The sequence below is a fragment of the Oncorhynchus mykiss genome, chromosome 25, assembly GCF_057628025.1.
Source record: "Oncorhynchus mykiss isolate SJ-2025 chromosome 25, ASM5762802v1, whole genome shotgun sequence".
Taxonomy (NCBI): domain Eukaryota; kingdom Metazoa; phylum Chordata; class Actinopteri; order Salmoniformes; family Salmonidae; genus Oncorhynchus; species Oncorhynchus mykiss.
The window spans coordinates 48,666,512-48,682,085 of NC_143046.1; the positions used below are offsets into that span (position 1 = coordinate 48,666,512).

Below are 15,574 nucleotides of genomic sequence, written 5' to 3' on the forward strand. Positions count from 1 at the left end.
TCCGTACCTTGTGGACAACTTTATTGTACAAATAAAAAGTAACAAAATACACAACTTCTGGAAGGGTATTACTTTTAACCTTCCAGGTTTAAGAGTCTCAGCTGGAAGGAATAAAATAGTAGTGAGGTGGAGGGAGAAAATGAACACAAGAATAAAATGCCGTGTGGGATTTCTGAGGCAGTGTAATCCTGCTCTAGGTAGCTTGCCACAAACGAAACCCTACTTCACACACACCAGCCTCCTAAACGCTGAGTCACTGGTAATGAAGATCTGGTTAAAAATACACTTTGGAGAGGGAGGACACACACACTACTTTTGACTTGACTCATTATCAGCTTGCGTTTTATCCAGTAATGCCACACAAGTGCCCAGATGGTCTGCAAGCTGCTTATATGCGCTCCCTCACTCTCTGCCACTCTCACTCTCCTTTGAAAGAGGGTTACGCCAGCAATCGACAGTGAAACCCAGCAGCGAACCCATACTGTTCGGACGTCAGGTGGGCTTAGCTGCGAGAAAGCAGCCAAAGTAACAAAGCAGACCTCGGATGAGTGAATGTGGGCACTATAGCTAAATCCTTCACTATATGCTGTACACTCATCTGACATAGGATAGGGCCAATTCAAATTGGACTCAGTTTAAGTGCAGCCTCTCTCTATTACATACAATGGGGTGAGTCAAGTGCTTTAAGGCAGGCCTACTACGGTAACTAGCCAGCAGATCCAACCCGCTTCCTTACAGCTACACTAAGGTCGGGCATAATTCCTGTTTTTATTAAGACACAGCTGAGCCTGTACAAGATATGCCTCAGAAAACGAACCTCAATCCAGGGATGTGAAATGCATTATACTCCGAATTGTTTCATTATTCCAACATTTCTCATCCCTGGATTGAGGTTCATTTTCAGAGTAATATCTTGCACTGGCTCAGCGGTGTCTTAATACACACAGGAATGCTTTACGACCCTGGTGCAGCTGTAAAAGCAAGTGGCTCGGATCTGCTGGCTAGCCTACTAACCAGTATGTGAAGACTGATATCTTAACTGTAATGGGACTGGTCCTTTTTCACACTGTCCAAGGATATGTAATGCAAAAACATTCACCAAGTTGTCTCAATGACATGACCATCTTGGAGAAAGGCAATGGTTACCATGAGGCAACTACAAACCAGCTACCAACCATAAAATGTGGTCATTTTCACAGAGGGCAACACTGTACGCTTTCCCAGTGCCAGCCTCCACATTGTTGCCATTTTCCCAGAAGTGAATTCAAATTTGGTAAAGGTACACCACCATTCAAAAGTTTGGGGTCACTTAGAAATGTCCTTGGTTTTGAAAGAAAAGCACATTTTCTGTCCATTAAAATAACATTAAATTGATCAGAAATACAGTATAGACATGGTTCATGTTGTGAATTACTATTGTAGCTGGAAAAAGCTGATTTTTAATGGAATATATACATAGGAATATATACATAGGCGTACAGAGGCCCATTATGAGCAACCAACCACACTGTGTTATCACAACCAACCACACTGTGTTCCAATGGCACATTGTGTTACCTAACTATTATTCTGACATTTCACATTCTTAAAATAAAGTGGTGATCCTAACTGACCTAAAACAGGGAATTTTCACTAGGATTAAATGTCAGGAATTTTGAACAACTGAGATTAAATGCATTTGGCTAAGGTGTATGTAAACTTCCGACTTCAACTGTACATAGGCCCATTATCAGCAACCATCCCTTTTGCGCCTAGAAGGCCAGCATCCCGGAGTCGCCTCTTCACTGTTGTCGTTGAGACTGGTGTTTTGTGGGTACTATTTAATGTAGCTGCCAGTTGAGGACTTCGAAAGCATCGGTTTCTCAAACTAAACACTAATGCACTTGTCCTCTTTCTCAGTTGTGCACCGGGGCCTCCCACTCTTTCTATTCTGGTTAAAGCCAGTTTGCGCTGTTCTGTGAAGGGAGTAGTACACAGCGTTGTACGAGATCAGTTTCTTGGCAATGTCTCGCATGGAATAGCCAACATTTCTCAGAACAAGAATAGACTGACAAGTTTCAGAAGAAAGTCTTTGTTTCTGTTCATATTGAGCCTGTAATCAAACCCACAAATGCTGACGCTCTAGAACCTCAACTAGTCTAAAGAAGGCCAGTTTTATTGCTTCTTTAAACAGAACAGTTTTCAGCTGTGATAACAATTGCAAACAGGATTTTTAATGATCAACGAGCCTTTTAAAATTATAAACTTGGATTAGCTAACAATGTGCCATTGAAACACAGGATTGATGGTTGCTGATAATGGGCCTCTGTAGATATTCCATTAAAAGTCAGTCATTTCCATCTACAATAGTAATTTACAACATTTACAATGTCCACACTATTTTTGATCAATTTGATGTTATTTTAAATGGACAAAAAAAAAGGTGCTTTTCTTTCAAAAACAAGGACATTTCTAAGTGACCCTAAACTTTTGAATGGTAGTGTATGTTGCATGCAATATCCCTTACGCAGGAGTGTCATAGAACACAAATGGATACCGAGTGGATGGAGGCCTGTGTGTGTGTGTTGCTGCTAAGTCCGCAGGTGGGTGGAGTCGAGAAACAAAAAGGGTCAAAAAGTTTGAGCCGTGTGTTCAGTAGCCATACTTTTCATTGAGGTGGGTGCGGCCATCCCCAGACTGACCTGTAGACATGGAGGACAACGTTTTAGGCATATTATTCAGAACATGAACATTAAAAAAGTAGTGACAGTGCAGTGACCAGAGTCTAAAGTGCCTGCTTTAAGAAAGGCTCGCAAAACACATTTAGTATGGGGGCCTGTTTTGTTGCTAATATTAAGTCACTAGCTATCTGCTCCAAGAACAAAACCCTACCTAGTCACGTGTGTAACAGCTATGTGGGAAATAAATTATTCCACTTAACCATGCCAACGTTCCTCACATGTCGCAGTGTCTGCCAATGACATACGTTTCTCTTTAGGTACTCGCACGCAATCTTATCTAAGAACCAAGTTGTGTTTCTTGCTAGTTGCTAAATACAATGAGTTTTGTCAATGAATCCAAATGGCTCTTAGCAGTGTACTTACCCCCGCAAAACGTTAAAACCTTATCTTAACAGCATGGCTTTGATCTGCATTCCTTGGCCACGGATGAAAATGCAGTCTAAACTCTCCCTTTTCACAAATTGGCCATAAAGCCTGTTTACTTCCCTTTTCTCTTTCTACCCTAGCTCCCTTCATCCCAGAGGTCAGGGACAACCTTATTCCTCTTACTTAGGAGTGGTAGAGAACACAAATAGTCCTTCTCATAAAGAGCATTGTGCAGTGTGTTCAACAATAGGTTGACAATAATCTTGCTCTGTAATGTACATTTCCTCAGTCCTGAAACTCTTGCCGTAACTCCAAATGTCACCTAGCTGCGAGGTTACAATCCTGTGAGATTATTCAGACAAAAAGGTCTTATGTCTCGATGAAGGTTCTTCAGCAAAAACATTAACAGAAATTACATTACTGTTAAATGGTTGAACAACAGTTGACGAGGTTAAGGGCTTGGCTTATTAGTCAAAGCCAAGCCAAATTTTGTTGTCTTTGACCTCTGTGTTACCCTAGCGTTCACCTCAAGACATGGCCGCCCTATGTCAAGGGGCCAGGTGGTAGGTGATTAACATCACAAGATGACAGAACTCATAGCAATAAACAAGAGAATATTAACAAGAAGTTATTTATACCTGTGGGGGGCACCCAGACACAATAGTCTGGGTCATCCTCAGGGTACTGTCCTGATTGGGCGGCTGGAGGCTGGAGACAAAAGCATGACAATGTGACAGAGCATTTCTCTAATGAGCGAAGAAAAAAAATGCACCAACTCTACAAAGTAGCTCTCTTTCCGCATGGTACAATTTAGGTAGTAAATGGAAAATAGACGGAATATAATAGAGATTAAGAGGGTGAATCTTCGCATGGTACAAGAAAATTCACAGAGTAACCTAGTATTGTATCAGCCCAGTTTCTTTGTATAACTCAAGTTGGTCTAAAAGTACACTGGATTGAAATTTGGGGGATTGTGTAGAACGCCAGCATACTTGATTAACAGTATTAATTCATTCTCAATCAAGTTTTGGCTCATTATTGACTAGTGAGTGTGAGTGAGTGAATGTGTGTGAGGGCGCACTGAGCTCGAAGTGCTTACTCTGTTGGGGCCGGTGGTTCTTTTTTTCAAGAACGTCCTCGGACTGGGCTTGGCAGCTGCCGCCTCCTTGCCCCCTTCTTTAGGGTCTAAAGAAAGATGGGAGGAGAAACGCCAGAACTAAAGTTGGGAACTAAAGACCATCCACACAATGGGAGAATCTCAATTGCATTGCCTCCTCAAAACACATTGGATAAGAAGGTCAGAGGGGCGGGACCTCTGAACTTCTCATTTAATGGGTTTTGAGGAGGCGAGAGGACCAAGGAAATGAAACAGATTATCACGTGCACATTGCCAGACGGAGAGAAAAACAGCGTACCAACAGAAGAGCAAAGAGACACAAACGTTGAGTTCCTGTACCTGGTAAGGGCTTTAAACGGCCGAGAGGCGCATCTTCCATGGTTTCCTCAGGCTCCTCTACATCTATACTTCTCTGGGACAGCTTTTTCCCTATAAAAAAAAAAGAGACAAAAACACTGTTCAATGATCACAGCTGAATAGTGGTACGTTGTTACGGAAAACAATTTCACCATGATGATGCCATATAAGAGCCAAACATTGGAGATACATAGATATGTAGTATAATATGTATAGCTCTGTCCGAAGTAACACTGCCATCTACAGGCGATTGGGAGAACAACAGCTTCATATGGATATGACACAGGCTACATTCCAATTAACTACCCTTCAATTGTGCACGCCTACACCCCCTCATGGATTTAAAGGAACGGACTGCTGTAAGGAATATGGTGGAAACTCCCAGCATTCATGCTTGCACCAAGCAAACGCTTTTACATGTATGAGGGGAAAGTAAAGGAGTGCACACCTCTGGAGAAGGGTAGAGAATCGGAACGCAGCCACAGTGAGAAAAAGGCAGCAAGACACAGCATCTAACTCTTATATTATACCTCTGGGGGGTTGGGACAGAGGTGGGTCCTGCCTCTGGCATCCTGTACTGCAGCCCTCTGTGGAATCAGTGCTTTCATTGGACTGTTGGGGTTCCTCAGCTTGGATGTCAGCCTCAGTCAAGTCTTCACTCCCTTTGTTGTTGTCGTCATCCTCCTCCTCCTCTTCTTCCTCCTCCTCCTCTTCCTCTCCTTTCATGTTGAAGAGTTCTGTGGGCAGATTGGCTCGCTTTGGGGGCAACTTCTAAGAAAGAGGGAAAGAGAGCACAAAAAAATTGAGTGGTTGTGAAGAGGCAACAGTTGAGTAAGAGATGCAGAGAGGGTGAGCGCTAAAGAAATAGGTAGACAGATTAGAGACAGAAAGAAATGGCAGAAATAGGGATAGTGTAAACTGTAAAGCTTTTCCAGCATTTGCAAAAACCCTCTTATGAAAAGCTATTATGGATATTCTCCTCTGTTGCCAAGTGAACATACCCCTATGGTCCCAGTCTTCAGTTTGAACTTGGCGCCTCCCTTCATGGCACCAAACAGCGGTAGGGACCGCTTCTTAGGCTTGTCTACGTCGGACGACCCACTCATAGACCTGTGAGGAATCTTTTTTGTCAGAGTGCAATACTGTACAACCATGTGTAGCGAACATGCAGTATTTCTAGGAGGGAACAGCAATAGGCACTACTAATATACAATCATCCTCAAGAGAATAACAGATGAATAGAAACACTGTGAGAAAGAGGCACCAAGACGCAACATTCAACTAGGTGATTCAGATATTAGGGGATAGCTGCATGCATATGCATATATATCACCCCGTCTGCAGTGAAGGCATCTGGGCTGGCCGCGTGAGCTCCACCAGCCGGCGCAGTCTCTGGGCCTCCTTACGCAGGTCGGCGGTGTGCACGTGCAGCTTACGGCGCTCCACTCCGTCCAGCGCCGCCTCGCTGCGCACGGCAACCATGAAGGCATCCAGGGGGTCCTCGGAGGATGAGTGAGAGCCGTCTGACAGGAAGGAGAAATAGAAGTGAATTGAAACCTGACGATAAAGCAGTCGGTCTCACACATACACAGACAAACTGACAGATACAACACCACTCACTTGGGTGAAACTACACATAGTTGACAGCAACGTAGATGTACCAGTGTTTCTTAATACTGGTCCTGGGGAACCAAAGGGGTGCACATTTTGGTTTTTGCCCTAGCACTACACACCTGAATCCACTTTTCAAAGGAAACAGGACTCAGAAACACTAACCTAGACACATTGCGATGAAAGGTGGTTGAAAATACCTTTTCTGTGCACCACTTACCTCTCCCTGTAGCACTGAGCTTCTTCTCGGTCTCTGCCAGAGCCTTCTCAACCACCAACAGTTTGGCCACCTTAGCAAGATAACAAGCACCCTGTCACTCTAGTTCACACCATAAAAGCTATAGTACCCTTCCTCCCCTGACATATCACATACTGTGCACACAAAACATTTCAATAGACAGAAGAGGCTATTTGAAACAAAAACGTTGTTTTTGGGATTTGTAAAGTGTACTTCTGTTTCAGAGAATTGGCAACATCAGTGATAGTGTAATACATACAGCGTTGTAATGTGATATCTTAGATGAGCACTTCATTTTGAGAAATACTTCGTATTTCCTTTTTTAATTCCTGAGGTTGAAATGTGAGAAAGCGTATTTAATGACATGGGTCTTTACCAGTGACTCGTAAGTGTCCGGGCGCTCCTGAATCTTTCCCGCCTTCTTCATGCGCTCCTGTCTCTTCTTCTCCACAGCACCGGTGCGGTCCAGAAAGTTATCATCGTCACTGTCATAGAAATCCTCGTCCTCCCAGTTCTTCTTCTTGCGCTTGCGGGAAACTGGAGGGAGTGGATTATGAACAAGTTAAAGTACAACAACAGTAGAAGTTACAGACAATGAGCACGATTACATGCACACTATAGTGATTATTGTGGATAGTCAGGTCAATACAATGATTTGTTTAAAACATTTACATGCTTTGCAAAAATAACAATTTCCCTAATAATCCTGTTTACATGGACACAGAAATCAGGCTACTGATGGGCCTTTTGATAAATGCAGAAAATCGGTCATCAAAATCAACAGTGACCATGCTTGCTAATACTTTTTGATTCTCAGTTTGGACATATAAAGTTTGTATGTGAAAACTATTTACAAGATGCATACTTGCTTTTTCTGAACTCACTTCATTCGCGCACAAGAGCGAGGCTTGCGCTACTCGGTGCTAGAACATGCGCAGATGCCGATTAAGTTTTTTTTTTTACATGTAGATTGCTCAGAAAAGCAGGTGTTTTAATCGGTGTATGCTTACTTCGATTATGATCTTACACCGATTATGATAAGCAGACTAAGGTGTTTACATGACTAATGCCATATTCTGTCTTCTGCCATAATGTTTAAAATTTAATTATTAGTGTGCATGTAAACATACTCAATGGTACAGAGTAAGGACTCAACGTCTGGCGGACCATGGGGTTAAGCCTACATAGGGAATAAACAAAGTTGTTTGACGCATCTTCCAAGTGCCTAAACAGGCTACAATATGTCCAGAACTATGCTGCACGTGTCCTCAACCACACCTCCTCTTGCAAGCACATCACTCCAGTGCTGTTCAACCTCTACTGGCTCCCCATATGTTCACGCGTCGACTACAAAATCCTGGTTCAAACCTACCAAGCTATCTCTGGACTGAAGTATCCGTCTGACCTCATTCTACCCTCCTGTACCACACGCACCCGTCGCTTCTCCAGGTCCGTATCCCTTCAGCAGCCCCGCAGCAGACTATGGGTGACAAGACTGTCAGTTGCGTGGCGCTGCGGCTGTGGGACGCATTTCCAGACACAATTAGGCTGCAGTCTCTGTCCTCTACTAATTCTGTTCTCCGGATCTGGCGACACTTGTATATAGCTTTGATTGTTGTCTTGTGTTCTGGATTGTTTTTATTAAATGTTTTATTTTTGTGTCTGTGAAAATTACTTTACAAATTAAATGAATTATTATTATAATAAATATACATTGTAAATAAAAACTTGAACAACAACCAAAACAGCAAGCCATCACCTTCAATGTGAGCTATTCACTGTTTTGTAGGGTATTCACTGTATAGAATGTTACATTTCAATATAACTTTGGAATACTGGAAAGAAATGACTAGGCGCTGCTGAACCACTCATACTGCTGATGTAGCAGGCTGCATTGACTACAGTAAATAGTAACATTTCTGCTGTGGGCTGATGTAGCAGCTCTGCTAGGACCCCCACCTGCCTCCTGCCTGAGCAGGCCCCGGGCCTCCAGGATTCGACACGCCTCCAGGGAAGACTGGATGGCCGCATCTTTCTTCTTCCCTGTGTGGGTCACCTCAGCGACCAGCTGCTTCCCCGAAGCGTCATCCACTGGGAGCCTGTGTGTGGAAAGGAGGTGACATGTTTTACATTCTATTCAGTATGTCAATTTTCTACCTGGTAGTTCGTTGAAAGATACATGTCACTAATTGGCTAGGTCTGAAATCAGTCCCTGATTAGTGGGGATGAATAAAAACCAGAGGGGTTGCAGACCTACAGGTCCAAATTTGAGAAGGACAGCAATATCATTTGCATGATATAAAACATGATTGCACACAATTACATACCCTCAGACAAAATAAAAAGCTTACTTTACTCTGCAGAGCCAGGTACCGTGGCTTTTGTCTTCATACTCAAACTCAAGCTCTTCCCCTGAAATAAAAGACACTGTCAAACACACCAAAAGGAAACATGATTATGGTACTAGGGAATGTCTTTCTCCAAAGGTCTGACCTTCTCTGTCAAAGAAGCCCTGCAGTGCTTTCTTAGGGTCCTTCAGGTAAGCAGCCTCTTGGTCCTCCTGGAACTCTGTGGAGAAGGGGTTCTCCTCGTTCTCATCCTCTTCAGGGGCTGCCTCATCAGCTACACATGTACAGTTGAAGTCGGAGGTTTATATACACCTTAGCCAAATACATTTAAACTCAGCTTTTCACAATTCTTGACATTTAATCCTAGTAAAACTTCCTTGTCTTAGGTCAGTTAGGATCATCACTTAATTTTAAGAATGTGAAATGTCAGAATAATAGTAGAGAATGATTTATTTCAGATTTGATTATATCATCACACTCCTAGTGGGTCAGAAGTTTACATACACTCAATTGGTATTTGGTAGCATTGCCTTCAAATTGTTTAACTTGGGTCGAACATTTCGGGTAGCTTTCCACAAGCTTCCCACAATAGGTTGGGTGAATTTTGGCCCATTCCTCCTGACAGAGCTGGTGTAACTGAGTCAGGTTTGTAAGCCTCCCCCTTTTCCTCCAAACATAACGATGGTGGTCATTATGGCCAAACAGTTCTACTTTTGTTTCATCAGACCAGAGGACATTTCTCCAGAAAGTACAATCTTTGACCCTGTGCAGTTGCAAACCGTAGTTTGGCTTTTTTATGGCGGTTTTGGAGCAGTGGTTTCTTCCTTGCTGAGCAGCCTTTCAGGTTATGTCGATATAGGACTAGTTTTGCTGTGGATATAGATACCTTTGTACCAGTTTCCTCCAGCATCTTTACAAGATCGGCAGAGTAGCCTAAGTGGTTAGAGCGGTGGACTAGTAACCGAAAGGTTGCAAAATCGAATCTGTCGTTCTGCCCCTGAACAAGGCAGTTAACCTACTGTTCCTAGACCGTCATTGAAAATAAGAATTTGTTCTTAACTGACTTGCCTAGTTACATAAAATAAAAACAGGTCCTTTGCTGTTGTTCTGGGATTGATTTGCACTTTTCGCACCAAAGTACATTCATCTCTAGGAGACAGAACGCATCTCCTTCCTGAGCGGTATGATGGCTGTGTGGTCCCATGGTGTTTATACTTGTGCACTATTGTTTGTACTGATGAACGTGGTACCTTCAGGCATTTGGAAATTGCTCCCAAGAATGAACCAGACTAGCTCCACAATGAGATCGTGTGGAGGCCAGGCAGCAGGTTGCGTGCAGGCTAGGCAGCAGGGTGCGTGCAGGCCTGGCAGCAGGGTGCGTGCAGGCCAGGCAGCAGGGTGCGTGCAGGCCAGGCAGCAGGGTGCGTGCAGGCCAGGCAGCAGGGTGCGTGCAGGCCAGGCAGCAGGGTGCGTGCAGGCCAGGCAGCAGGGTGCGTGCAGGCCAGGCAGCAGGGTGCGTGCAGGCCAGGCAGCAGGGTGCGTGCAGGCCAGCCTGCCAGCTTAGTGGAGTCTGCCACTAGCACAGTCAGTGTAGTCAGCTCAGCTATCCCCCTTGTCTGTGCCTCGACCTAGCTTGTTTTCACCTTAGAAATCTCACTGGAATAAAGACCTCTTTCATTCCTGCCATTATTGAAAGAGATTGTGATACCGCACATCTCAAAAATAGGGCTACTAAATGTAAGATCCCTCACTTCAATGACAGTTTACATCCACTCAATTTGTATTTGGTAGCATTGCCTTCAAATTCTTTAACTTGGGTCAAACATTTCGGGTAGCCTTCCAAAAGCTTCCCAATTTACAAAAAAAAACAGTTCGTCTTTTGAGGTTCTAGTCATGAAATCTATGCATCCTACTCAATCACTTTTTATAGCTATTGTTTACAGGCCTCCTGGGCCATATACAACGTTCCTCACTGAGTTCCCTGAATACCTATCAGACCTTGTAGTCATGGCAGATAATATTCTAATTTTTGGTGACTAATATTCACATGGAAAAGTCCACAGACCCACTCCAAAAGGCTTTCGGAGCCATCATCGAGTCAGTGGGTTTTGTCCAACATGTCTCCGGACCTACTCACTGCCACAGTCATACTCTGGACCTAGTTTTGTCTCGTGGAATAAATGTTGTGGATCTTAATGTTTATCCTCATGATCCTGGACTATTGGACAATGATTGTATTAAGTTTGCAATCACCAACAAATAACCTGCTCAGACCCCAACCAAGGATCATCAAAAGTCTATAAATTCTCAGACAACCCAAAGATTCCTAGATGCCCTTCCAGACCTCCTCCACCTACCCAAGGACGTCAGAATACAAAAATCAGTTAACCACCTAACTGAGGAACTCAATTTAACCTTGAGCAATACCCTAGATGCAGTCGCAACCCTAAAAACATTTGTCATAAGAAACTAGCTCCCTGGTATACAGAAAATATCCTATCGAAGAGCCCTCACTGCTGTTCTATCATCCTATTTTTCCAACTTAATTGAGGATAAGAACAATCCAAAATTACTTCATGATACTGTCACAAAGCTAACTAAAAATCAGCATTCCCCAAGAGAGGATGGCTTTCACGTCAGCAGTGATAAATTCAAGAACTTCTTTGAGGAAAAGATTATTAGAAAGCAAATTACGGACTCCTCTTTAAATCTGCGTATTCCTCCAAAGCTCAGTTGTCCTGAGTCTGCACAACTCTGCCAGGACCTAGGATCAAGGGAGACAGTCACGTTTTTTTAATACTATATCTCTTGAAAACAATTATGAAAATAATCATGGCCTCTAAACCTTCAAGCTGCATACTGGACCCTATTCCAACTAAACCACTGAAAGAGCTGCTTCCTGTGCTTGGCCCTCCTATGTTGAACATAATAAACATCTCTCTATCCACCAGAAGTGTACCACACTCACTAAAAGTGGCAGTAATAAAGCCTCTCTTGAAAAAGCCAAGCCTTAACCAATAAAATATTTTTGTAAACTATGGGCCTATAACGAATCACCCATTCCTCTCAAAAAAAAATTAAAAAGCTGTTGCGCAGCAACTCACTGCCTACCTGAAGACAAACAATGTATACGAAACGCTTCAGTCTGGTTTTAGGCCCCATCATAGCACTGAGACTGCACTTGTGAAGGTGGTAAATTACCTTTTAACAGCGTCAAACTGAGGATCTGCATCTGTCCTTGTGCTCCTAGACCTTAGTGCTGCTTTTGATACCATCGATCACCACATTCTTTTGGAGAGATTGGAAACCCAAATTGGTCTACACGGACAAGTTCTGGCCTGGTTTAGATCTTATCTGTCGGAAAGATATCAGTTTGTCTCTGTGGATGGTTTGTCCTCTGACAAATAAACTGTACATTTCAGTGTTCCTCAAAGGCTCCATTTTAGGACCACTATTGTTTTCACTATATATTTTACCTCCTCCAAAACTATAGTTTGTTAACAAGAAATTTGTGGAGTGGTTGAAAAACAAATTTTAATGACTCCAACCTAAGTGTATCTAGACTTCTGATTTCAACTGTATGTATTGGTAGATATGAAGGCGAGAGAGAGAGATTAAAGTCAACATATTGAGGGCTTGAAGCTACAGAGCTGTGATATGGTAGCAGTGGTTAATTGCAATTAATGTAAGTAAACAATTCTGAGCCATGCATTACAGTCTCTCCTGGTGCTGAGCACTGAAAGCTTACCTATTCCCCATGAACAGCCCGAATCATTGTTTAAACTCTTTCCCTGGATACCACTGCTTTCTTTCCCCTCTTCCTTTTCCTCCTCATCCGAGCCTTCTCCCATCATCCTCCTCTCCAGGTCCTCCCGCTGCTTCCTGGCTCGCTCCCGCAGCTCTGTGACAGTCAGGTCTGACTCCGCCTCTTCGTCAAACTCTGGACCCTGCAAAGATATACAGTAGAGTAGGGATATTCAGAACTACATTGGTAAAGGACTACATAAGTGAGAGGTTTGAAGTCTAAGGATGTCTAATCTAGTACATCTATCCTACCTGTGGTAGTAAGTGCACTGTGTATAACATTTTACTTAGCCTATTTTTGAATGGTATGAACACTAAGTAATGTTTTCTGACATGAAGGAACAATTAAAAAAAAAAATGTTTTACCTGCATGATGAAAAGTCTAGTGCTTCCCCCGAATTTGAGTACGTGCCCAACCCGTACTCTGATGTAGGTATTCGGTGGTATCTTGTTCTTGTTGACGAAGGTACCATGTGTGCTGCCCAGGTCATGGACATAGAACCCTCTTGCCTCTCCAACTGCCTCCTCTTCTCCTGCCAGCCCACGGTATTGAATGACAGCGTGATACCTGGAGATTGAGGGGTGTTCCAGGGATACGTCACACACAGGTAAACGTCCGACCACAAAATAACTCTGCTGGGTGAGTGGGACCGTATCAACTATAGTGCCATTCTTGAGGATTTCTAGGGAATATGGGACATCTGCCACTCCTGCCCAAGGAGGTTCGGCATATGGAACAGGAGGGTGGGGTTTAAATTTGCCAATAGGTGTTCCTTTGACAGGAAATCTTGGTGGGGGTTGGACGTCACTAGTCTGGTCTTTTTCGGAATAATTTTCGCTCTCTACACCTTTCCGTGACGTGTTGTCATTATCCGACGTGGAAGGGGTGGTTTGCTCATCTGCAGATGCCTCACTACTATCAGAAGTAGATGGTTGTAGTTCTTTGTCGCCATTTTCTTCATGTGTAGGCTTTCTTGCTGCTCTGCTCGCGACAAGACCTCGTTTACTCACGAGCGAAGGCGCCGCAAAGAGAGCAGGTTTTTTGAAAGGGTCCTCTGTTTGAGTGTTAGTCACGTCTTCTTCCTTGTTACATTCACCGCCATTCTCATTACTCACACGTTCTTCCATTTGAGTGTCCATTTCTTTAACAGTAAATATTTCAGACTCTTCTGTGCGCGAGGAGTCCGCCATGTTTATATGGTTCGGCTGTCAACTCGGACCGTGCTGTAACACAATTCCATGCTAATTGTTAACGTCAGAGATGTTATCTGTGATGTAATGCAAATATTATGAATTTCCTTAAAATACAGAACCCGTAAAGCGGTACCATATTAACGAAATTAATTTGTTTTTATACATTAACGTTACTGTGTGAAGCCTAATTATTAGCAAGGAGGAACTATTCCAAACATTCAGATTATTTACACGGTGCCTTTTAATGACACGGACCAGAAGCAACGTCTGAAAGCTGTTTTGTTCTGTACGTAAACTATACTCTTGTTGCATATCTTCGAATACGGTGAGAAGCTAGCTATATATTTTGTACTAATCTATAAAATTGCTGTGTTAACTAGCTAAATTATAAAGCGCCGCCGCAAACCGTGGATTATCCATTGAGCGGGCGTAGCTAGTTAACAAGCTACATAGAACAACGTATGCACCTCATTTGTTATAATTGTAATTTGTATCTTATCTAGTAGCCAGCTAACACTACTATATGGGCAGAAATGGTAATGGCGGCAAATTCAAGATACAAGAACCATTTGAACAGTTTTATACAAAAGTGGATGAGGTAGCAGAAATAAGTGTCGATTTTTTTGGAGAGGAGTTGAGTATTGAGGAAGACTGGCGTCAAGTACTAAAATACGTGCTCAGAAATTAAACCTGACGAGAGTGATATTGGAAGGAGAGTGGAAACGGTTCAGACAGAACAATGAGACAGATATTTCACTGGATGTATAAATGTGAAGCATCCGCTTGGCGTTTCAACTCAATGTCAAATATGGTAGTGGAAGGAGATGGATTTTGGCAGACAACTTTTATCATGGATGAAACATTTGATCTCAGTACAGTTTTCTGTTGCCGAAACTAGAAATATGTTATGAACAGAATGGACTGCGTTTTATAAACTAACTTTAGGCAAAGTTGTAAAAAATCGCGTTGTTTAGGAGTGCAAAGTCGAATTCAGATTTTGCACATGCGCACTTCAGAGTAGATTTCCCAAACGGAAATATGCAGATGTCTGCTAGCTCGTGTTTGTGGCTCCTGCTCACCTCCTTGCTTGTTCTGCCCACTATGACTCATTTGTTCCCAATGCAAACGACAGGATGTGGTGTGTCTTGGTTTTGTTATATAAATCTTTGGTTCAGACTTGTCTGTGGGAAAGGCGGAAGTATGTTAGAATCGGATGGCGCGTTGAGTAGAGTTAATGGAAAATTGTAGCGTTGAAAGTTAAGCAAAACGGACTAAAGTTGTTAATAAAGATAGAATACTATCTAATAATGCCTCGTTCCTTGTTTGAGTACGTTTCATGGAAAAGTATTTGTTTTTGGGAGACCCATTTGCGGTGAGGGAGATAGAGGCTGCACTGGGAAAGGTAGAGTCAAAGTGGACAGGGGCCGCATTTATAAACGCTACATGCGCACAAAAATGCCCCAAAACATGCGTGGGCCAGTTTCCAAGCAAAAGTTGGCATTTATAAAAACGGAATTTGACTTGAATGTGCTTATCCTCCTGTAAACTTTAGACCATGCATACGGACAAGTTCTAGTGGTTTAAGTATTACATTGTAAGAAGGCAAAAAGTAGCCTAGTAGTAACGTTGGGGAATATATGATGGCAATCGTATTCGTAACAAAAAAATCTTGTATTTAGACCTAAATATAATTAGATGCAATCATTTGCAGTTAGTGACGTGTGAAAATTTCTGTATTTTATCTTTACATTCTAAAATAATTAGAAATAGGCATCTATTTATGTTATTTATTTAATTTGCATGATAATTGCAGAATAAA

At 42.7% G+C, this 15,574-nt stretch overlaps 2 protein-coding genes across 7 annotated transcripts in view; one reads left to right on the forward strand and one right to left on the reverse strand.

Moving 5' to 3' along the window:
- slc4a1ap (solute carrier family 4 member 1 adaptor protein) lies at nt 1–13,784 on the reverse strand. Its single transcript, XM_021584332.3, has 14 exons — nt 12,928–13,784; nt 12,506–12,704; nt 8,903–9,031; nt 8,761–8,821; nt 8,369–8,508; nt 6,786–6,946; nt 6,392–6,461; nt 5,894–6,083; nt 5,562–5,670; nt 5,091–5,331; nt 4,543–4,632; nt 4,186–4,271; nt 3,725–3,794; nt 1–2,681 (listed from the first exon to the last, which is right to left on the reverse strand). The coding sequence occupies exons 1-14, from the start codon at nt 13,750–13,752 to the stop codon at nt 2,632–2,634; spliced, it is 2,421 nt and encodes an 806-aa protein (XP_021440007.3). The 5' UTR covers nt 13,753–13,784; the 3' UTR covers nt 1–2,631.
- The window catches only part of supt7l (SPT7 like, STAGA complex subunit gamma), a 13,631-nt gene continuing 11,383 nt past the window's right edge, over nt 13,327–15,574 (forward strand). For 2 of the 6 annotated variants that reach the window (XM_090220437.1, XM_036962497.2), the window contains exon 1: nt 13,976–14,080. The gene's annotated coding sequence lies outside the window, so the exon portion shown is untranslated. Of the gene's footprint in view, nt 14,081–15,574 lie in introns of all 6 variants that reach the window. The other 4 variants (XM_021584335.3, XM_021584337.3, XM_090220438.1 and 1 more) reach the window with 4 other exon arrangements.

Excerpts from the sequence above, each read along its gene's own strand:
- slc4a1ap (XM_021584332.3), bottom strand. The coding sequence starts at position 13,752 with ATGGCGGACTCCTCGCGCACAGAAGAGTCTGAAATATTTACTGTTAAA. Across the intron at positions 8,822-8,902 it reads GGGCTTCTTTGACAGAGAAG|GGGAAGAGCTTGAGTTTGAG; the intron begins GTCAGACCTTTG and ends CTTTTATTTCAG. Across the intron at positions 4,633-5,090 it reads TCTGTCCCAACCCCCCAGAG|GGAAAAAGCTGTCCCAGAGA; the intron begins GTATAATATAAG and ends TTTTTTTTATAG.